The sequence below is a fragment of the Pipistrellus hanaki genome (genome assembly GCF_964339955.1).
Source record: "Pipistrellus hanaki genome assembly, chromosome: 19".
Classification (NCBI taxonomy): Eukaryota; Metazoa; Chordata; class Mammalia; order Chiroptera; family Vespertilionidae; genus Pipistrellus; species Pipistrellus hanaki.
The window spans coordinates 8,902,744-8,924,297 of NC_140521.1; the positions used below are offsets into that span (position 1 = coordinate 8,902,744).

At 61.6% G+C, this 21,554-nt stretch overlaps 3 protein-coding genes across 4 annotated transcripts; 1 reads left to right on the forward strand and 2 right to left on the reverse strand.

Moving 5' to 3' along the window:
• Positions 1-307: 307 nt before the first annotated feature.
• MMP11 (matrix metallopeptidase 11) lies at positions 308-11,860 on the reverse strand. 2 transcript variants are annotated; one of them, XM_084867794.1, is made up of 9 exons: positions 11,709-11,860; positions 6,359-6,588; positions 5,339-5,482; positions 5,091-5,224; positions 4,791-4,974; positions 4,667-4,724; positions 4,332-4,548; positions 3,140-3,397; positions 308-1,105 (listed from the first exon to the last, which is right to left on the reverse strand). In XM_084867794.1, the coding sequence occupies exons 1-9, from the start codon at positions 11,817-11,819 to the stop codon at positions 972-974; spliced, it is 1,470 nt and encodes a 489-aa protein (XP_084723920.1). In that variant the 5' UTR covers positions 11,820-11,860; the 3' UTR covers positions 308-971. The 2 variants fall into 2 exon arrangements, with proteins under 2 accessions (XP_084723920.1, XP_084723919.1); XM_084867793.1 differs by having other exon boundaries at positions 4,667-4,974.
• A 2,601-nt stretch (positions 11,861-14,461) lies between these two features.
• Positions 14,462-16,410, forward strand: CHCHD10 (coiled-coil-helix-coiled-coil-helix domain containing 10). The gene is made up of 4 exons (XM_084867818.1): positions 14,462-14,620; positions 14,926-15,145; positions 15,962-16,100; positions 16,220-16,410. Exons 1-4 carry the CDS (start codon positions 14,580-14,582, stop codon positions 16,237-16,239), a joined length of 420 nt encoding a protein of 139 aa, XP_084723944.1. The 5' UTR covers positions 14,462-14,579; the 3' UTR covers positions 16,240-16,410.
• A 921-nt stretch (positions 16,411-17,331) lies between these two features.
• LOC311613663 (uncharacterized protein C22orf15) lies at positions 17,332-20,529 on the reverse strand. Its single transcript, XM_084867817.1, has 5 exons — positions 20,039-20,529; positions 18,178-18,264; positions 17,943-18,083; positions 17,695-17,769; positions 17,332-17,607 (listed from the first exon to the last, which is right to left on the reverse strand). Exons 1-5 carry the CDS (start codon positions 20,061-20,063, stop codon positions 17,456-17,458), a joined length of 480 nt encoding a protein of 159 aa, XP_084723943.1. The 5' UTR covers positions 20,064-20,529; the 3' UTR covers positions 17,332-17,455.
• Between the last annotated feature and the right edge of the window lie 1,025 nt (positions 20,530-21,554).

A 21,554-nucleotide genomic window follows, 5' to 3' on the forward strand; every position in this document is an offset into this window, starting at 1 on the left:
CTCAGTTTCCCCACCCAGAAAACAGTGCCGCTGAGCACCTAAGAGGGCACCTAGGAACAGTTCCTGCTGTGGGAATGGGCAGCATGAGCAAAGGCAGGGTTCCAAGGTCCAGGCGGTTATTTGGTTTGGCTGGTGCATCAGATGAGTGATGGAGGGGAAGGATCCTTCTCCTTCCCTTTCTTAACTTTGCGATTTATGCCTGACAATAAGCTGAGCCTTGACCATAAGACAGCCCTCCCATCTCCCCTAGCCCAGCTCTGTCCCCATCCCGGCCTCCCCAGCACAGAAAACACTCCAGGCAAACAGGTAGAAAATTATTATGACCATGTTTAATGAGAAATCTCAAATTTAAAAAAAAAAAAAAAAACACAAAAAAAGGCTTTGTACACATATTTACATGGCTTTGGAAGGTCTCAGTGCTAGGATGAGGGGGGATGGGAGGATCTGGCCCATGAGAGGATTGAGGTATGTTGGGGCCTCCAGGGCCCTGGGTCTCCAGCAGGGAGCACCCCGCTCCCCAGCTGACGTCTCAGGAAAGGGCAGGAGGCCACGGGGCCGCCGGATCCATGTGCTAGCACCCTGCAGGAACCTCGGGGCAGGGACAGAGCAGGGGCTCCAGCTCCCGCCGATCCACTGAGGTGCTTTCCTGAGGGACAGGGATAGAGAGCCAGGACAGCTCTCTGAGGTGCAACTGTGGCCTGCACAGGTTGGGTAGAGCAGGCCCAGTCCCGCCCCACCTCTACTGCCGAAGCCTCCCTGCCCGGCCTGAGACAGTTGCTGGCAGGTGACCACGACCTGCATGGCCTTCCCTGCAGTTGTCATGGTGGCAGGACCCCTCCCCACCCCCTGACAGGACACAGGTTCTGTCTCATGCCTGATGCCCACAGTCAGCCACAAAGATGGCCACAGGTCTCTTGGTGAAGCCAGTGGCCGGGCAGGGGTCCGGAGCCCCGAGGGCATCCACGCCGGGGCTAGTGGAAGGTGTTGGCGGGCTCTGCGCAGCCGAAGAAATCGGGCCCCACGAGGCGGGGAAAGCCTTCCAGGACCTTCACCTTCACGGGGTCGAACTTCCAGTAGAGGCGGCCGCGCAGGAAGTAGGCATAACCTGAGGAGAAAGGAGGGTCAGTCCTGGGCGAGCGGACACTGGGCCTCAAAACCTACTGCTATCAGGCTGTGCTAAGGGCTGGGCACAGGGGGAGGTCCAGGTGGCGGCAGGCCTTGGCCACTGCTGAGTTCCCTGAAACCCGCAGGCCTCCAGAACCTCTTTTCCCTTGGGTAAGGTGACCAGACGTCCCGCTTTTGGCGGGACAGTCCCCGATTCTTAACAATTTGTCCTGCAGCATTTTATTATTTTTAAAAATATATATATTTTATTGATTTTTAACAGAGAGAAAGGGAAAGAGATAGCCAGAAACGTCGATGAGAGAGAAACATCGATCAGCTGCCTCTTGCACACCCCCTACCGGGGATGTGCCCACAACCAAGGTACATGCGCTTGACCGGAATCGAACCTGGGACCTTTCAGTTCGCAGACCGATGCTCTACCACTGAGCCAAACCGGCTTCGGCTGTCCCTCGGCGTTTTAAAAAAGTCCCGATTTTTGTCCAAATATCGGGACTTTTTTAAAATGCCTCGGGACACGGGACACATTGTTAGAAATCGGGACGTCTGGCCACCTTACCCTTGGGGGACCCTTTCAGCCTGACAGATGGGTGTGCTTTGGAGGCCCCGTTCCTACCTGCCAGAAAAGCAAGTCCCACTCCCCTCCCTGGCCCTCACTCCACTCTTGCACCCACCAGCCAGATACACACGGGTATCTTGAGTCCTGAGGGCCCTACGGGCAACCTAGCGTCCGAGGCCACCACATGACGGTTCTCCCAACAGGTGCGACCGTGGGAGAGCACAGAAGCAAGGGGAGAGCACGAGAGGGAGAGAGCGAGCACTGGACTGTGAGTGCCCAGCCCAGTCCGTGGAGATGGCAAGAGGCCGGATGGCCCAATGGTTGGGAGCAGGGACTGTCTGGGTGGTGGTCCTAGCTGCTCACTGTCCACCTGGGTGGTCTCAGCACCTGAACCCCTGATCGCTCCTCTGGAATCTGGGTTCCTAACGGGTACAACACCCGAGAAGTGCATGAGACATTCAGGGAGCTTAGGAGCCTGGAGGAGCATCATCAGTAACCAATAAAGTGGGATGGTCATACTTTTTTTTTTTTAATATATATTTTATTGATTTTTTACAGAGAAGAAGAGAGATGGAGAGTTAGAAGCATCGATGAGAGAGAATCATCGATCAGCTGCCTCCTGCACCCCCCACCCCCCGTCTCCCCACTGGGGATGTGCCCGCAACCAAGGCACATGCCCTTGACCAGAATCGAACCTGGGACCCTTCAGTCCGCAGGCTGATGCTCTATCCACTGAGCCAAATCGGCCTCAGCACGATGGTCATTCTTTCTTTATTTTTTATTTTTATGGATTTTTTTTATAGAGAGGAAGAGAGAGGGATAGAGAGTTAGAAACATCGATGAGAGAGAGTCACCGATCAGCTGCCTTCTGCACACCTCCCACTGGGATGTGCCCACAACCAAGGTACATGCCCTTCCTGGAATCGAACCTGGGACCCTTCAGTCTGCAGGCTGATGCTCTATCCACTGAGCCAAACCGGTTTCGGCACGATAGTCATTTTTACCAGCCATGACCAGGGGGCCTGGGCGAGTCCTTGCACCTCTCTGACTCTCAATCTTATCTGAAGCCCTAGTGGTGCAGCACTGCCCTGGCAGGAGAAGGGGGCCTGCTGGGGAGGGTGCCGGACAGAGGACCAGGGATGAAAAACCGATGCTCAGGCCAAAACCGGTTTGGCTCAGTGGTAGAGCGTCGGTCTGCGGACTGAAAGGTCCCGGGTTCGATTCCGGTCAGGGGCATGTACCTTGGTTGCGGGCACATCCCCGGTAGGGGGTGTGCAAGAGGCAGCTGGTCAATGTTTCTTTCTCATCGACGTTTCTAGCTATCTCTCTCCCTTCCTCTCTGTAAAAAATCAATAAAGTATATTAAAAAAAAGAAAAAAGAAAAAACGATGCTCAGGCCGCCCGGGGTGGGAGATGCAGCCGCCGCACCCTCCCCCCGCCGCCCCTCCGCCCACGCACCGTCCGCATCCTGGAAGGCGGCGTCCACCTCGGAGGGCACTCCTCGCCAGTCCGTGGCCCGGCGGGGCACCTGGCTGTTCACGCGGCGGGTGCTGGCGTGGAAGCGCCAGTAGTATCCGTTTCGGAAGAAGTAGATCTTGTTCTTCTCGGAGCCCCAGACCAAGGCTGCGTGGACCGGGGACCACAGCAGGCCCAGCTCGGAGAGGGGGGCGGGGCCTACCACCCGCTTCTCGCCGTCGTACATCCAGTACTGAGCCCCTGCGGAGAAGGGAGGCTGCGATGGGCCACACTGCAGCCATCGGGGGCCTGCCCAGCGGCGGCCGCCAGGGCGAACATCCCCAGCCCGGTGCATCCCCAGCCCGGTTCATCGTCCTGCTTGGCGCCCCGCGTGCAGGGGAAGTTGGAGCCAGCAGGAGTAAGCTGGGGTGGTGCAGGCTCTGGGACGTACCACGTGAATGAGGTTATTCTCGGTAGCGGAGCGGCGCCCGCCCGTTCCTTCCCCTGGCATCTGACTGCTCACCACCCCCTGGCCTTAGCTCCGTCCCGGCAGGTCCTGGCCGGGCCTTGGGTTATGAAGTCCCGGCTGCCTGGAGTGCTCAGGCTCTCTGCCAGCTGGAAGTTAACAGCACAGGCACCAGGGTCGCCAGACCTCGATCACATCCCTGCTCTACCTTTTCCAAGCTGTGTCTTTTTAATATATATATATATACATTATTGATTTTTTTTTACAGAGGGGAATGGAGAGAGAGAGAGAGGAATAGAGAGTTAGAAACATCAATGAGAGAGAAACATCGATTCAGCTGCCTCCTACACACTCCCCACTGGGGATATGCCCGCAACCAAGGCACGTGACCTTGACTGGAATCGAACCTGGGACTCTTCAGTCTGCAGGCCGACGCTCTACCCACTGAGCCAAACCAGTTAGGGCCCAAGCTGTGCCTTTAGGCGAATCATTTCCCTGCCTCTGAGCTGGAGGCCAATGTGTGGCCCGCTGCGCAGTACCTTCCATGCTGCGCCCACCTTGAGAGCCACGCCCTCCGGGAAGCTCCCAGCTGTGTCCGGAGCAGTGAGCCTTGCTCCCCCTCGACCCTGAGGACTCAGAGCACCCTCTCCCTGCCCACATCTGTCTGTTCGGCCCTTCCCTTGGCCGTGGCGCTCCCGGCCCACTCTCCCGAGCACAGCCCCCGCTCACCCTGGAAGAACCAGATGTGGCCCTGGGCGTCCTCGAAGGCGGCGTCCACGGGGCTGGGCAGCCCCCGCCAGTGGCGAGAGGCCAGCGCGGGGTAGCCAGGCTGCAGCCGGCCGCCGCGCAGCCGCCACACGAAGCCGGCCTTGAAGAAGAAGAGCTCGCCACGGATGGTGGCCGCCGCGTCGAAGGCGACCTCGCAGACGTCCGGCGGGGCTTCCGGCTGGCATGGGAGGGGGGGGGAGGCCCGGGAGAGGGTCCACGTTGGAGCCACAGAGGCCAGGGGTCGGAGGAGCCGGCGCAGGGCCTCACTTCCTGCCCCCCCCCCTCCGGCACCTCACCTCCAGCGGCGCGATCTCGTTGGTGTCCACCCCACCCCGGGGGCCGGGAGCCGGGGGCCTGGCGCTGGGGGGCGGCCGGGGCCTGCTGGTGTCCACCCCACCCCGGGGGCCCGGAGCCGGGGGCCTGGCGCTGGGGGGCGGCCGGGGCCGGCCGTACAGGTGCTGGATGCCCCTGCGGTCGTCCGGGCTGAGGCCCGGCGGGTAGCCGAAGGTGTAGAAAGGGGCCATCAGGGCCTTGGCAGCCGTCGTGTGCTGTAACCCGAGCACGTGGCCGAATTCGTGGGCTGCCACGAGCAGGAGGTCGGTGCCTGGAAAAGGGAAATGGCCTCCTGCAGCGGGTGCCCCGGCTCGGGAACTCGGAGGGTTTCCCCGTCCTCTCTGCTCGTCAGCTGCCCGTCCTGCACAAACCGTCCCCAGGCCGTACCCTGGTCGTCCCCGACAGTCCAGGTCTCATCGTAGTCGAAGTGGACGTCCCCTTCCCGGTTGGTCTTGGGGAAGAAGGCGTGGGCCAGGACCCCCCCGGGCCCGTCGAACGGCAGGTCGTCCCCGTGCCAGTACCTGCGGCAGGGACAGGGAGTGGATGCGGGGGAGGGAAGGACGGGTGGGGTGTGCAGAGTCGGCGGCCGTTGGCAGCTGGGGCTGTCCCCGGAGGGCTGCAGGCCCCCGGTGTACCTGGTGAAGTCGATCATGATGTCCGCGCGGCCCTCATGCACTTCCGTGAAGGTGAGCGGGGTCACGTCGCTCCACACCTTCAGGGCCTCTGCCATCGTCCGCTGCACCTGCCCCCGCACCAGCTGCCACGGGTACCGGAGGATCCTGGGAGGGGGAAGAGGGGAAGCCTGGGCCTCACTCAGGGCAGGGGCAGCCCTGGTGGCTACTGGGCCAGCGTCGCTCAGCGGGGGTGGCAGGACGCAGGACACAGGCCAGGTGAGCTGCAGGCGTGGTGCACACATGTGGGTTCGTGTCCTTGGCGCACACAGGTGTCCGCATTCAGTGGGACGAACACGGGACCCGGGAGCCCCCAGACCCACCTGTAGACCCGACTGTACTGCTTGCTCACTGTGGGGTGAACTTGACCCTTTGACCTGCCCCCTCGCAGTTCCCAGTTCCCACCCGTGACATTTCTGAGGCCCCCAGCAGTCACGTGACACCGCAGCGGTCTCCGTGTGCCTTCTCTCCCCAAACAAGTCCCGGTCTGCACGAGGCCGTCGTCCCAGCTTCTGCCTCACTCCCAGGGGCCTCAGGTCACCTGAGCTGTTCCCTGTCTGTCCCCTCAGCCCTGCCCCCCACCGCATGGATCCTGAATCAGGGTGCTAGATTGGAACCACAGCAAGGTCAATGCCAAGCTCCCCCAGAGGACAGGTTGTGGCCGCCTCATTTCCCACGGAGCCCTGGGGCCTAGCCCTTAGCAGGTGCCCACAGAAGCTGCCTGTATGTACCCTGAGAGCTGTGTGCCAGCAGGTCGGCGGGGCGGCCGGCCACGGGCTGACCGAGCTCTGTCCCTCTGCCGTGGGAGGGCACACGTGTGGAGGGGTGCTGTCTATGTGTGCCGCTAACCTGTGGTTCAGGTTTGTTAGCCACAAATAGCTAGCGTGCCTCCCGAGGCAGGCGTAAGCGGGACACACACACACACACACACACACACAGACACACACCCCGTGTTCTAGCTTTCGCTCATGGCGGAGGCCCTACCTGTAGGTGAGGTCCGTCTTCTCCCAGCGCCCACCCGACAGCACGAACCGCTTCTTCCTGTTGCGGGCACTCAGCCCATCGGGCGGGTCAGGCACACCGCAGCGGGGCGGCCTGCGGCCCCCGGCGGGGCGAGGAGCCTCCTGTGCCGCGGGGGCAGGTGCCAGGCTGCTGGGGGAAGCTCCATGCCAGGCCTGCGGCCCCCTCCTCAGCAGGCGGCGGTGGTGGGCGTCCTGGGCAGGAGAGAGAGGATGGGGCGGGGGGGGGCGGGAGCAGGTCAGGCCTCTACTCCTCATGGCTCCCTGTTAGGGCTGTGGGCTGTCAGCCTCACACTCAGCCCCAGGCCGCTGTGTCTCACTGTCGCCCTGCAGGCCCTTTAGCATGAGAGGACTGGTTTCCAGCCTCCTGCTGCCTGCCATCCCGGCCTGGAAGGGCCCAGGCTGCCTGTCACCTGCTGCGGCCATTTGGGCTGATGAGGTCTGAGTGCTGGCACAGAGACTATCCCCAGCAATAGACCCCACAACGCTCTGAGGACAGGCAGTGCCTCCTGCTTCCCCACTTCTCCCCCATCACCTACCCCCCTGCCCCAGCAAATGCCATCTACCTCCCTCTCTTCCGGAGTCCCCTCCCTTCCAGTCCCAGCCCCCACATCCCGTAAGCTACCCCTGCCCAGACGCCCACCGCAGACACGTGTGGAGCGGCTGCAGCTCTGCCTCGATTTGCTCACCTGACAAATGGGGCTATTTCCTCCCCATCGTGTTGGTCTGAGGATGAGCCAAGGTCATGCATTTAAAGCACACAGCCTGGGGCCGGGCACCCAGGGCTGGGTGCACAGCAAGGCTGGCTGTGGTCTGCCTGCCCCCTCCATGCCTGAGTGTGTGTGTGTGTGTGTGTGTGTGGAGAGAGAGAGAGGGAGAGAGAGAGAGAGAGAGAGAGAGAGAGAGAGAGAGAGAGAGAGAAAGCAGTTGCCAGCTGTCCGGCCCCAGCCAGAGCCCCAGGTGATTCTGACCTGGAGCTGCCACCCTCTGGAAGTCCCAGGGTTCATGAGAAAGTTCTATGTAGTTCTATAAAAAAGCGGAAGCTCTGAAAGGCTGGGAGACCCTGTGAAACCCTCCACCGAGGGCGTGGGGGGCCAGGTGAGGACTCTGGCTGCGGACCCTGCAAAGCTGGAGGAGAGGCGCGTGGCGCTGTTCGCTGAGATACCCGGTGGCTGTCTGGTCTGGGCAGCCGTGGCCTCCCCACAGCCATATTTGGGGTGGGAGCTGGGCCGCCCAGGCCCCACCCTCAGCCTTGGCCTCGGCCTCAGCCTCTGGCAGCTCTCCCAGGCCCCGGGCTCCTGATCAGCATTCTCACCCCCTTCCCTCAAGCTCCCAGTTATGGAGCCACCAACTCAACGCCCCAGAGCCGCCCAGACTCAACCCCCCAGAATACCCCACTATGAAGGGGTCTTCCGAACCCCTAGGCAGGCGGCTATGGGGCTACTTGGTATGTGGGGCCCGGGACCAGTTTTCCCTCGATCAGAGCTTGCTTATTAAATGGTTGGTTCCTGCCAGAACCGGTTTGGCTCAGTGGATAGAGCGTCGGCCTGCAGGCTGAAGGGTCCCAGGTTCGATTCCGGTCAAGGGCATGTGCCTTGGTTGCGGGCACATTCCCGGTGGGGAGTGTGCGGGAGGCGGCTGATCGATGTTTCTCTCTCATCGATGTTTCTAGTTCCCTTCCTCTCTGTAAAATATTAATAAAATATAAAAATAAAAATAAAAATAAATTGTTGGTTCCTGGGTTGTGGGTACCATCCCATACTGGGCTTCCTGCCATTAAGTACTCATCACTGTTGCAGTTCACCTGTATGGAGGCCAGGTCCCCCCTGCCCACAGCTCCACGGGCATGCTCTCAGCCCCTGCTGGGGCCGCTCACCAACCCCACCTTCATCACGCCCATTTCTCAGACGAGGAAGTGGAGCCCAAAGAAGCTCAGCGATCTGCCCCGGTAACGGCTGGCAGACCGCAGGCTGTCGGGGCTGGAGTCACCCTCTCCTGGAGGAGGGACCCAAGGGCCTCACCTTGGTGAGGAAGAGAAGGCGTGGGGAGATAGGAAGCACCCGCTACTTCCCTGGCACCTTGCAGGCGGCTCATTGGACCTCCCGCTCCTCCCATAAGGCGGGGATGAGACATGTGCACCTAGGTTTGTGTGAGCAGCCATGACGGCCTGCCCCTGCCCCTCCCACACCACGCCCTTGACCTTCAGGGTACAGTTTCCTTCACACTGGGGCTGGGGTAAAGGACCCTCCCTGGGAAGGGCATGGCCAGCTCTGTGTATGCCCCTGGGCAGGAATCTCTCTCTCCCTCCCTCTCTCTCTCTCTCTCTCTCTCTCTCTCTCTCTCTCTCTCTCTCTCCTCCAAGCCCACCCCCAGAGACTGTACTCTCAGTGCAGTAGAAAGAGCCACAGACTGAGATTCACAAGACCCCGTTCTAGGCCACGGCAGCCCGGGACAGAGTGGGCCTGGGCAAGCCACTGTCCTCTCTTAGCCTCGATTTCCCCAGCTACCCAACGGGAACAGCGCCAGGGGCACGGGCGGCACGGCCTGCTTCTGTCACGCCTGCTGCAGCCCCTGGCAGGGCGTCTTCCTGGCTCCGCTCCTTGCCTCTGGGGGCCCTCCTGTCGTCACCAAGTTCCCCGGCGCCCCACCCCCCACCTGGCATCAGCTCCCCCAGAGTCTCCTGCTTTCCGTCGTGAAACGGGGGTTGCAGTCAGAAGGGAGCTTGCAAACCCAGAGAAGAAGAGTGACCTCTGCAGAGTCTCCCCCCAGGCAGAGGCCTCCCGCTCCCTCTCTGTGTGGCCGTCATGGGCCTTGGAAAGAGAGTGAGCAGAAGGCTCCAGAAGGAAGGCCTCCAGCCAGTAGGATCTTTTGGGGGGAAGCCCATCACTTAAGAGCTCTTGGCCTCTTTCCCCCGCCCCCCATTCCTGGGATGGGACACAGGCTCCCTGCCCCGCTGACCTCCCACACTGCACCTCTCCGAGTCCTTCCTGGCCCCGGGCCCACAGGGCTTGGCTGTGAGGCCTGGCCCCAGGCAGCCCACTGATTCCTCAGGTGGTCAGGCTGGTCCTCCCCGGGGCTGCTGGGATGCAGAGAGCTGGGTGCTGGGCCCTGGGGGTCAGGGATCAAACAAGCCTTTTCCAGAGCCCAGAGAGGTCAAGGACTTTACCCAGGGTCACACAGCAAGTGCGGCAAGAGCTGGTCCTAGATGCAGAGCTCACCCTTGCCCACCTCCCCAGCTCCCCTTGTACCCCCTTAGCTCCCGGCCTGTCTCCAAACCCCACGTAGCTGAGAAGCGTTTGGTGCGCCCCCTCCTCCTGCGCCGGCATCCACCCGTGGCCCGCCCGTGTGCCGGGAGCCCAGCTCGCTCACGCCGTCCTCCAGCGGCGGCACCAAACCACAGCCTCAAACATCCTCGAGGAATTTCTCCGGCTGACTCAATCTCTTGGCTGAGCTCAGAGGCTCAAGGTCAACCCCCCGGGACAACTTCCAATCAGGAAAATGGGAGGCATCCGGTAGAGGAGAGATAAAGGAGGACCCCAGACTAGGAGGCTGCTGGGTAGAGCCAGACGAGCGGAGCCCCTCCATGGGCCTCAGTTTGCTCCTGGTCCAACAGAGATCGTTAACCACCGCTGTGCCGTCTGCTGTTGGCAGGAGGTGACCCTGCCAGGAGGCGGTGAGGAGGACAGGGGAGCATCACCACGCCGTTCTATTTAGCATCGAGCCCCTCTGAGGCTCAGAGAGGCCAAGCAACCTGGCCAGGTCACACAGCCAGTGGGCAGGCAGGTCCGTCTTCTCCCCAATGCTGCAGCCTAATCTTCTCCTTCTCACCCCCTCTGCCCCCCGCCCCCCCCCCCAGCTGGTCCCAGGGGCTTCGGGGCTTTCATCAGCCCTGAAAGCGGCTGAGCTGCGATGGATAAATATTTACATAGCTTCCCTGGCCCTGCCAACAGCGGCCTGCGGATAAACACATCGGGGCGACCCCAAATGCTCTCTGCATATCTGCAGGGACAGGCAACAGCCCGGCTCAGGCCTGGCCCCGACTGACCCTGGGCAAACATCCACGGGGGCAGCTCCAGGTGACGGAATGTCTCCGGAGTGCCCGGCTGTCCCACTCCCCAAAGCGCCTCATCTAACGATCAATGCCCAGTGGGCACTGTGACCTCTCACCCGCTTCGCCCAAGACTGGGAGGGTGGGGTTCAGAGGCACAAGAGGGCTCACCGCGAGTCACCTGGTTCAAGCCCAGATCTCGCCCATTATTTCTGACCCCGTGGGTTCAACTGCCCCAAGATCTAGGGGGCTGCGTGTGAGGGGCTGGGGAAGAGGTAAAGCTTCCAGGCTGAGGTGCCTCACACTCACCCTGCCCCATGCATCCCATCTCCTCAGCCAGCGAGGGCAAGGCTGGCCAGGGCAGAGCTGCGGGGGAGGGGGGCTGGACAGAGGGGCCCAGCCTGGTCAGCCTTCCCTCCTCCCCAGGCCACACTCCTGCTTAGCACACCTCCTCCTCCTGGTTTCCTACCTGCTCTGACTCCAGGCTCTGCCTGGCCACCCCTGTCACTGGTCCCTCAAAGCCTCAGCTTGAGGGGAGCATTCAGCTTTCTGGGCACATGCAGGCTGTGTGTCCCCCCTCACCCCCCCAGGACTGGCCCTCCTCTTCTCCTCTCTCACATGGACTCGCTTCTTTAGCTCACACATCCTCCCACTTCCCTTGCTCTCCCACCCCTTTGCCCCCTGAGGTTCTCAATTCTCCTTCCTTGCTTTCTCTCAGTCCTGCACACACACTGCGGCTCTCATGCTCAGGCTCCCAAACCTGCCGCCGGCAGGTGCCTAGGCTCAGACACCAGTCCCCTCCAGTTCTCCCTGGATCCTCCAGCCCACTGCTCACCTGCCACACGCCTAGAGGCTGACACCAGCCTGGGACCTGCCCTGCTTTGTCCCTGATAGAGTGGCCCGTGACCCCGCCCCTCTGCGGCTGCCCCGGAACACCCCAACACCTGCGGCTGGGGCTGGGGCGCCGAGGAGCGGGTTCCCACGCTGCCAGGGGGCGTGTGTCCAGCGCCGAGTCCCGCCTCGCCAGCAGCGCCGAGGCGGGATCCCCATGCACGCTCCGCTTGCACACCTCCTGGGGACGGGCAGCTCACTCTCTATCCCGCCCGCAGGGGACCCAGGAGAGGGTTTGGATAACGGGCGGCTCCGGGCGGGGGGAGGGGGGTTCCCCGGGGCGCCCCGTGGGTCCAGCTGGGTCTCTGGGCCCGGCCCGCGTGCCCGGGGCACCCCTGGCCGGGAGCGGGCGGCCGGCGGCGGGGGCGGGACTCACCGGCGGCCGCGGGGCCCCCGCCAGCGGCGGCGGCGGCAGGAGCAGCAGCAGTAGCGGCAGCAGGAGGGCGCGCGGGGCCGCGCCGCGGAGGAGCCGAGTGGCCCGAGCCATCCGCCCCGGGGCTGCTGGGCCTGCTGGGCCGCTCCGGCCGCCGCCCCTTATAGCCCGCGCCCCGCCCCCGCCCCGCCCCCCGCGCCTTTTGTTCCCAGCGCGCCCCGCCGCCCGCCCGGCTGGGGGAGGTGGAGAGGGAGCTGCCGGCCCCGGGTAAGGGGCCTGGGGCCCCAGAGACACCCCCTCCCTTCCCCCGGACTAACCAGGGGGCGGGCTGAGCCTGTGGGCTGAGTTGGCCTGGGGCTTGGTGACCCTGGCCAAGGGGTACTTGCTCCGGGCCTCAGTTTCCCCACAATGTGCGGCGGGGAGTCAGAGAGGAGTCGAGGTGCCTACCCCCGTCTTTGGGAGGCGCATCCGCGGCAGGTCTCCCTGGTGGCCTGGCCTCTGAGCTCCCGGGAGCCTGCGACAGGTGGTTGTACCCAAGGGCAAGTCCCAACTCAGAGCCTTGCTGAGAAAAGGAGTAGTGAAATGTGGCCCAGGGCCGAAACAGGTTTAGCTCAGTGGATAGAGCGTCAGCCTGCGGACTGAAAGGTCCCAGGTTCGATTCTGGTCAAGGGCATGTACCTTGGTTGCGGGCACATCCTCAGCGGGGAGCGTGCAATCCCCGCAAGAGGTAGCTGACGGATGTTTCTAACTCTCTACCCCTCTCCCTTTCTCTCTGTAAAGAAAATCAATAAAATATTTTTAAAAATGTGTCCCGGGGGAAACCGAGGCATATGGAGACGGCCAGCCCCCCCCCCCTCAGCTATGGGACATAGACAATTTATAATCAATCTATCGATCTGGACACGAAGGTTCCAAGAGTTCTCCAGACCAGTGTGAGCAGGCGTTCCCCTAGGGAGGGAGGTGGGAGGTACTGATAGAGGAGAGTGGGGCCCTGGGGCCCTGGGGGTGGACCAACAGGCTCTTCGGGGCTCCTGAGACCCAAAGCCGGGGGTGGTGTCCACACCCTGGAAGGGGCTGGCCGGTCTTCGGCTCCCTGTGATGACCAGGCCTTACCATCGCACCAGGCTGCCTGCTCCATCCCTGGCAGCACCGCCGAGCCAAAAAGCAGGCGGTGGCTTTTGTCCTGGTGGGCAGGGTCCCGGTGTCACACGGTGAGGCTGTGGGCACCCAGCCTGGGGAGGGGAGGAGGCCGGGAGGGAGCAGAGGACAAGCAGATTGATTGGTGGGTTGAACCCTGGGTCCTGGTCCCAGCCCCCTGGGAGCCTTCACAGCTTCCCCAGGAAGGCTCCACAGCGACGCCCAGAGGACGAGGAGGTGGCTGACAGCAGACCATTTTACTACGTCCTAACGGTTAACAATATTTTGTTTCAAGTGACTCACTTTTAAAAATTGAAATACTTGCTGGGACCGGTTTGGTTCAGTGGATGGAGCGTCAGCCTGCGGACTGAAGGGTTCCAGGTTCGATTCCGGTCAGGGCATGTGCCTTGGTTGCGGGCACATCCCCAGTGGGGGGTGTGGGAGAGGCAGCTGATCGATGATTCTCTCTCGTCAATGTTTCTAGCTCTCTAGCCCTCTCTCTTCCTCTCTGTGGGAAAATCAATAAAATATATAAAAGAAAAAATCTTAAAAATTGAAATACTTACTTCAGCCTCCTTCTTAGCAATATTGGTCAAGAAATCATGGATTTGGTGAGAGAATTGTACATTTCCCTGATAGGCATGAAAGGTAACTGTTTCAATAAAAACCTTTATTAAGTGGTCTCCAGGGCATTTGGGAGCCTGAAGTCCACCATTCATGAGAGCGGAAGTAGCAGCCACCTGCAGGGCAGGCCCGGGGGGGGGGGGGGGCATGGTTACAAGCTAACCATGCACTCAGTAAGGTGGTCTGGTCACTGAGGGCTCCCTGCCAGAGGACCCTGCTAAGCCTGGAAGGAGGAGCCCATTTGGCATATTGGAACAGGTGGGCAGGGAGCAAAGGAGTAGGGGCTGGACCAGGACTGGCATGTCAGCTCTGCCCTAGCTGGTTTCGCTCAGTGGATAGACCATCCCAGGTTCAATTCCAGTCAAGGGCACATGGTTTCAGGCTCCATCCCTAGTAGGGGACGAGCAGGAAGCAGCCGATCCATGATTGCTGTCCTAGGCTGCCTGTGCCTGGCGTGCATTTTGGCCAGGAAAGAGTCGAAGACGGGTTCCGGACGCCCCCTGGCGGGGTTTCTGGATTCGGGTCCCACTAGGCCTTCTCCCCTCCCGTCCCCCGCCCCCCCCCCCCCCGCACCTCTTCGCAGCTCTAATCCGACCCCCACCCCCACCGCCGCGACCCTGGGACCGCACAGAAGTCCGAAAACCGGCTGGCGCCCCGTGCCCGCTCCCAGGCGGGCCTCCCCAGCTCGCATCTCTGCGTCCTCCCCCTGGCACGGGACAGCACCCAACTCCGCTCCCGGCGCCTCGCGATCGCCCCGCGAAACCCCTCTGCGCCCGGCGACATTGGCGCCGGTCCCCGGGGCGCACACAGCTCGGGACAGGCGCGGGGAGGGCACGGAGCCGGGTTTCCAGCTGAAACGGCCGCGGAGAGCCGGGGGGCAGGCTGCAGGAGGTGAGCCCGGGCCCCCGGGAGCGAGGTGCCGCCGCGCGCTCCGCCCCGCCCCTGGGGGCGTGTCCCAGAGGGTCGCCCGCACCGCCCACTAGAGGCGTGCCTCTCCGAGGCCCCGCCCCTCGCGCGCAGCAGTGACCCGCCGTGCCGCGCGGGCCGCGGTGACAGAATCGCCACCCGCGTTGCGGTCTCTGGTCAGCTTCGCCGAGTCCCCCCGCCACGACCATGCCCCGAGGGAGCCGCAGCGCGGCCGCCCGGCCGGCCAGGTGAGAGGGGCCCGGGAGGCGCCCCTGGAGGAGGAGGAGGAGGAGGAGGAGGAGGAGGCGGCGGCAGCGGCTGGGGAGCGCGTGCTCTCCAAGGGCGCGATGGTGTGACCTTGGGGACGCCTGCGCCATCTTAGCGGGGGTGCGGGTGGGGTGGGGGCGAGGGAATGCCGCCACCACGTGTTTTTAAGACGCTGTCACCTACCCTACGGAGGAGGGAAGGGGGCCAGGTCCAGGGGCTGCAGGCCCCTCGGGCCCCCTGGCCTGGGCTCGGGCCAGGATTAACCCCGCGTCTCCTCCCCCCGCAGCCGCCCCGCCGCACCTGCCGCCCACCCGCCCGCCCACCCTCCGCCCTCGGCCGCCGCGCCGGCGCCCGCCCCGTCGGGCCAGCCGGGCTTGATGGCGCAGATGGCGTCCACGGCCGCCGGGGTGGCCGTGGGCTCGGCCGTCGGGCATGTCATGGGCAGCGCCCTGACCGGAGCCTTCAGCGGAGGGAGCTCGGAGCCAGCCCAGCCTGCCGCTCAGCAGGTGAGCATTGGGGTTCCCCTCCCCTGCCCCCCGAGAAACTGAGGCCCACCTCTCTGAAGGCCGCAGAGCAGGGAGGCAGCTGGAATGTCCACCGAGTAGTGTCCGGGCATTTTCCTGATCTGCCTCAGGCTCAGGACTTTGCCCAGCCAGGTTCCTATTCCTCACTCCGCTGTCGCCCTTCTCTGGCTCACAGGCTGGCTCTCCCAGACCCTCCCCCCAAGGCCAAGGTCCCTGGACTCCCAGGGACAGGTGCCAACGGGCCCTTTAGGGATGGGGAAACCTCGTGACGCTAGGGCCCAAGGTCACCGGACACCGGTCAAAGGAGGGATGTGGAAATTCCCGAGTCTTCCCTCTCCCCATCCCACGTCAGGCGCTGTTGTCCGATGGTGACTCTGGGGCCTGCTCCCTGCTGACCCGTCACCCACTGGGCACCCCACTAGCCCTGAGCCAAATGCAGATTTCGTGGCAGGGTCAGAGGTCACAAGGATCGGCATGGCTGAGCCGGGAAATTGCTAGAACTTATGGGGGTGGGGCTCATACTCGCCGGGCTTTTCGAGATTCTTCTCCTGCCCCTCCCACCTGCCCCACATGCCCCTACCAGGCAGCAGGGAGACGCTGTCTAGCGTCAGCCGAGTGGCTCTGAGAGGGCTGTGGGGCTCACCCTGTCTAACGGATGGGCCAGTCAGCCTGCCTGGAGCTTTGGGGCTCCCGGGCTGGGGTTGTGGGGAGGGGGAGGGGGCACCCAGCTTTGGAGCCCACTTCTCATGACCAACCTTGAGCTGACCTTGCTGCCTCCTGCGTCGCCACCCACCGCAGGCCCCTGCCCGTGCCACCTCCCAGCTGGGGCCCTGCGCCTATGAGATCCAGCAGTTCCTGGACTGCTCCACCACGCAGAGGGACCTGACCCTGTGTGAGGGCTTCAGCGAGGCCCTGAAGCAGTGCAAGTACAACCATGGTGAGCGAGCCTTCAGCCCCCGTCCTGGGGAGGGGAGGGTTAGGGGGGGCTGTGAGGGACATCCCCTCTCCCTCTGCCTTTGGGCTGACCACCCGTCCGTACCACTTCCCCCCTCACAGGCCTGAGCTCCTTGCCCTGAAGAGACCAGGGGGCACAGTGGTGCGGATTGGAGCAGATTTGGGTCCAGCTCTGCACTCAACTCCACCCCTTCACCGACAGCCAGACCAAAACGCCAGAATGTACCCACGTAGCTCACCCCATAGATGGCCCGAGACACAAATGTGCAATTAAAAGTTTATCTTAGACCAGAGCCCGCTGTGTGCCATCTCACTGGCCGGTCTGCCCGGGAGCACGGTGATTGAAGGGGGCGTGGGGGGGGGTGGATGATTCACACGCCGCCTCCTGCGTGGAAGGAGGAGCCGGTGTAACCCCGCAGCCCTGAGCCGTCAGCGCGGGCAGTGAGGCCTTGGCAGGTGACTTAAAAGGTGTCTGACTCCGGGAGCTGGAATTCCCAGTCGTCTACTCTCCTAGGGATGCCTACCCCCCCTCCCCCGACCTTTTTTAAAATTTTATTTTTAAATATATTTTTATTCAGAGAGAAATGGAGAGGGATAGAGACATCCATGATGAGAGAGAATCATTGACTGGCTGCCTCCTGCACGCCCCCTGCTGGGGGTGATCGAGCCCACAACCCCGGCATGTGCCCTTGACCCGAATTGAACAGGGGACCCTTCCGTTCATAGACCAACGCTCTATTCACTGAGCCACGCCGGCCCTCCACCTTCCTTGTCTCTGCACCCACACCCGAAGGGTCCGCGGCCGCCTCGCAGCCTGTCTGTGATCTCGCTCCTCTTGCTGATACAACTCCATCGTCCCAGACTTCCTAAGAGGCATGCTGCCCGGCTGCTGTCTGTCTGGGCCTGATTCACCCAGGCAGAGGTCACGGCCAGCCCCCTGGGATCGGGGCCTAGCGGGGCCTCTGGGGTGTGGTGTGCCCGCCGTCACGGGGCTGCTGGGACAGAGGAGCGCGCGCCCCGTCCCACGTGCTGTGCTGTTGCCTTCTGGGAATTCACTCAGCAGCTCTGCGTCGAGCCTTTCCTGAATGTCAGTCCCAGGCCCCATCCCCTGGGCCCTGAGGATGTCCCTGCCCTTGGGCACTCCCACTCCCGTGGGGTGGTGGGTGCCCGCCTCCGGGTGCACTGCGTCCCGCCTTTCATGTGATGGGGGTGGAGAGTGGGGGCCTGTTCACCTCTCTCGGGACATGGGTGTCTGTCTCTGGGGAAAGGGTCCCCCTTCTGGGTGCGCATGTCCCCCCGGGTACCCGTGTCTCTCCCTTACCCGGCCTCTGCCCCCAGCTAGCGGGGCCTGGGCAGCAGGGAGCCCAGCCGCTGGGACCTTGACGGACGGCCTGGGTCCTGGTGGCCACGCCGGGTGCCGGTACGGGTGCCGGTGCGCCTCCTCCGGCCGTTGTCCAGCGGGGGCAGGCCGGACAGGCCGCGCAGCACCTCTGAGAGGCCCAGGAAGCCCCGCCTGTCAGGCTGGAAGATGCTCCCCCCCCCCGCACCGCCCCTCGGGGCTCGGCCATAACACTCACCGGCCAGCTCCGGACAGCGGCCCTCCAGGTCCTCCAGCAGGGACTCATAGCGCGTGGGGGCCCCCCCCTCCCCGCCTGTGGGCAGAGGAGGAATTGCTCCCCCCTGGCCCCTACTTCTCCCCGGCTCAGGCTGGGGTCAGGGCTAGGTTTTGGCCAACGTGGGGAGCTGGGTCGGGCCTCGGGTGGTCCCCCTCTTACGTTCCAGCCTAACCGCAGGGGGCGGGGAGCAGGCCGTAGGCCCCACTTACAGATGATCTGCACGAGGACGTAGGTGCCGCGCTCCTGCAGCAGCGGGGGGCTGCCTGGGGAGGGGGCCTGGGACAGCCCCTCCTCCGGGCCATCGCCCAGACTCACCAGGTGCCCATCCTCAGCCAGGAGGGCGATGGTTGCTGGGAGGGTAGGGAGGGAGGCAGGGCGGGGCTGGCACCCATGGCTGGCACCCAGCCCTGGGCCCCCACCTCATCACCCCTCCTTGCCCCTCACCGTCGGGAGGCGCCCGCCCCCTCTGCCGCAGGTGGGCGGTGAGAGCCACCGGGCTGCACCGCGGGTTCACCAGCTCCCGGCAGCCAGCTGTGGGGGAGGGGCAGAGGTGAGTGAGTGGGACCCTCTACGTTCCCCCACTCTGGGACCCTCTGCCTCCCCCATTTCTCTCTCTCTCTCTTTTAAAATATATATTTTATTGATTTTTTACAGAGGGGAAAGGAGAGGGATAGAGAGTTAGAAACATGGATGAGAGAGAAACATCGATCAGCTGCCTCCTGCACACCTCCTACTGGGGAACATGCCCTTGTCCGGAATTGAACCTGGGACCCTTCAGTGGGCAGGCCGACAATCATCCACTGAGCCAAACCAGTTAGGGCTCGCTCTCTCTCTCTCTCTCTCTCTCTCTCTCTCGTTTAAGTGATTTGTTTTATTGAGATAAAATTTACATCGTATTAAGTCCACCATTGTAACCAAATGACGATGCAGTGGCATTTAGCACATTCACAGGGTTGTGCGACCATCACCGCTGTTGCGTGTGGGTTCTTTTTAAACCTCACGTGAGCATATGTCTCACAGATTTTAGAGAGAGGGGGAAGGAGAGAGGGAAAGGAAGAGCAGCATCGACATAGGAGAGACACATTGATGGGCTGCCTCCCGGTGCGCTCAGACTGGAGATGGGACCCGAAGCCTAGGCAGGAGCCCGGACTGGGAATCACACTGTCTCAGTCTTCTGGTGCGTGGGACAGCGCGCCAACCAGTGAGCCACACCAGCCCGGCATATCTATTTCTAAAATATTTCACCCCCCAATAAACAACATACCCACTAAGCAGTTACTTTTAATATATAATTATATATATTAAAAGTAAATATATATATATATATTATTGATTTCAGAAAGGAAGGTAGAGAGAGAGAGAGATAGAAACATCAATGATGAGCTGAAACCGGTTTGGCTCAGTGGTAGAGCGTCGGTCTGCGGTCGATTCCGGTCAAGGGCATTTACCTTGGTTGCGGGCACATCCCAGTAGGGGGTGTGCAAGAGGCAACAGGTCGATGTTTCTCTCTCATCGACGTTTCTAGCTCTCTATCTCTCTCCCTTCCTCTCTGTAAAAAATCAATAAAATATATTTAAAAAAAAAAAAAAAGAAAGAAACATCAATGATGAGAGAGAATCATTGATTGGCTGCCTCCTGCACGCCCCCTACTGGGGATCAAGCCCACGAACCGGGCATGTGCCCTTGACTGGAATCGAACCCCGGGACCTTTCGATCCACAGGCCCACGCTCTATCCACTGAGCCAAACCAGCTAGGGCTTCTCTTTTCAATTAGAGTTTACATTCATCATTATTCTGGGTTAGTTTCAGGGGTACAGCAGAGTGGTTCTCCCATCTCTTAACCGGAGCAGGGACTGGGACGGTACCCCACCCCCAGCATCTCCGGAGAGGTCAGTGATGGGTGCACAGCTCATGCCGCCTGCACCGGCCGCCCTCCCCGACGGGCTGCCTCCCGCACAGAGCTGGGAGCCTGCGCCGCGGCTGGAGCGTCAGGAGCCCGCTGCACCCTGAGCTGCAGGACCACTGCCCCAGTCCACAGCCGAGGAGCTGTCCCTTTAAAACATCTCCATGGTAGCACGGCGGCGGCGGTGTCCTGGGAGCGGGGCGGGCGAATTTCCGGGTGCCCAGCCAGGGTTTTCCCCTCCAGGGACTCACTCCAGGAACCAGCTCTGCTTCCTCACGGAGCTTCCTCCCCGAACTCCTCACCCCCTTACCCCCTCACTGCCTCCCCCTCCCCAGGGCAGAGGGAAGCAAGCTGAGGGTACCATTCCCTGACCCATCTGCAGGGACACGGGACCCCACTTACCCCCAAACATCACGGTGATGAACATGGCTGCAGGGGAGTACTTCTGGCTGCCGGCTGAGGAAGGGCCTGGGGCTCAGATCTATTCAGGGCTCAGGCCCTGCTGGGAGGTGCCGTGTGGGGGGTGGATCCGTGGGTGATACTCAGGCTGAGGTCCCTACTTGGCCATCCTTGGGGCCAGGCCCTTGGCCTCCTCTTCCTCCCGCTGGCCGGGGCAGAGTAGCGGGAGGGGACAGAGCCCCTCCCAGCTTCCACGCTGGTCTCCATGGCCCTGGGAGCCGCCGAGACCTCCAGGCCGGAAATGCCTTCCCCCCAGTCTCCTGGAAACGGGAGCTGAGGCAGGGCTGTGGTGGGGCTGGAGCCTCTGTTTCCAGGGATGGCCAGAGACCACATTCTCCCACAAGTAGAAACAGCGCCGGACTGAAAGCGGGCGAGGTTCCGGGGGGTGGGGCTCCGGCCCTGTGAGCTGGCAGCTGGCAGCTGGCCAGGGGGCCTGGCAAAGCTTGGGGTCCTCGCCAACCTTGCAGATTCCCCTCCACCTCAAAGCCTCACCTTCTTTCCTCTCCCTCCATCTTCCTCCTCATTCCGTCTCCCCTTTTCCTCTGTCCTTGTTTCTTTATTTTCTTTATTTTTAAAAATGTATTTTATTGATTTATTACAGAGAGGAAGGGAGAGGGAGAGAGAGCAAGAAACATTGATGAGAGAGAAACATCGACGAGCTGCCTCCTGCACACACCCCACTGGAGATGTGTCTGAAACCAAGGTACATGCCCTTGACCGGAATCGAACCTGGGACCTTTCAGTCCGCAGGCCGACACTCTATCCACTGAGCCAAACCAGTTAGGGCTATTTCTTTTCTTTTCTTTCTTTCTTTCTTTCTTCTTTCTTTTTTAAAAAAATACATTTTATTGATTTTTTACAGAGAGGAAGGGAGAGTAATAGAGAGCTAGAAACATTGACCAGCTGCCTCCTGCACACCCCCTATTGGGGATGTGCCTGCAACCCAGGTACATGCCCTTGACCAGAACCGAACCTGGGACCCTTCAGTCCGCAGGCTGACGCTCTATCCACTATCCACTAGTTTCAGCAGTTTTTTTTCTTAAACTATGTTTTTATTTATTTCAGAGAGGAAGGAGAGGGAGAGAGAGATAGAAACATCCATCATGAGAGAGAATCATCAATTGGCCGCCTCCTGCATGCAACCTGGGCATATGCCTGACCGGGAATCGAACCGTGGCCACTGAGCCACACCTGCCAGGCTTCCTTCTTTTTTTTAAGTTTATTGAGGTAAAATTTATGTACAGTAACATGCACCATTTTTAGTGTTTTGAGTTTGTGTTTTTTTTTAAAAAAATATATATTTTATTGATTTTTTACAGAGAGGAAAGGAGAGGGATAGAGAGTCAAAAACATCAATGAGAGAGAATCATTGGTCAGCTGCCTCCTGCACATCTCCCACTGGGGATGTGCCGACAACCAAGGTATGTGCCCCCCACTGGAATCGAACCCGGGACCTTTT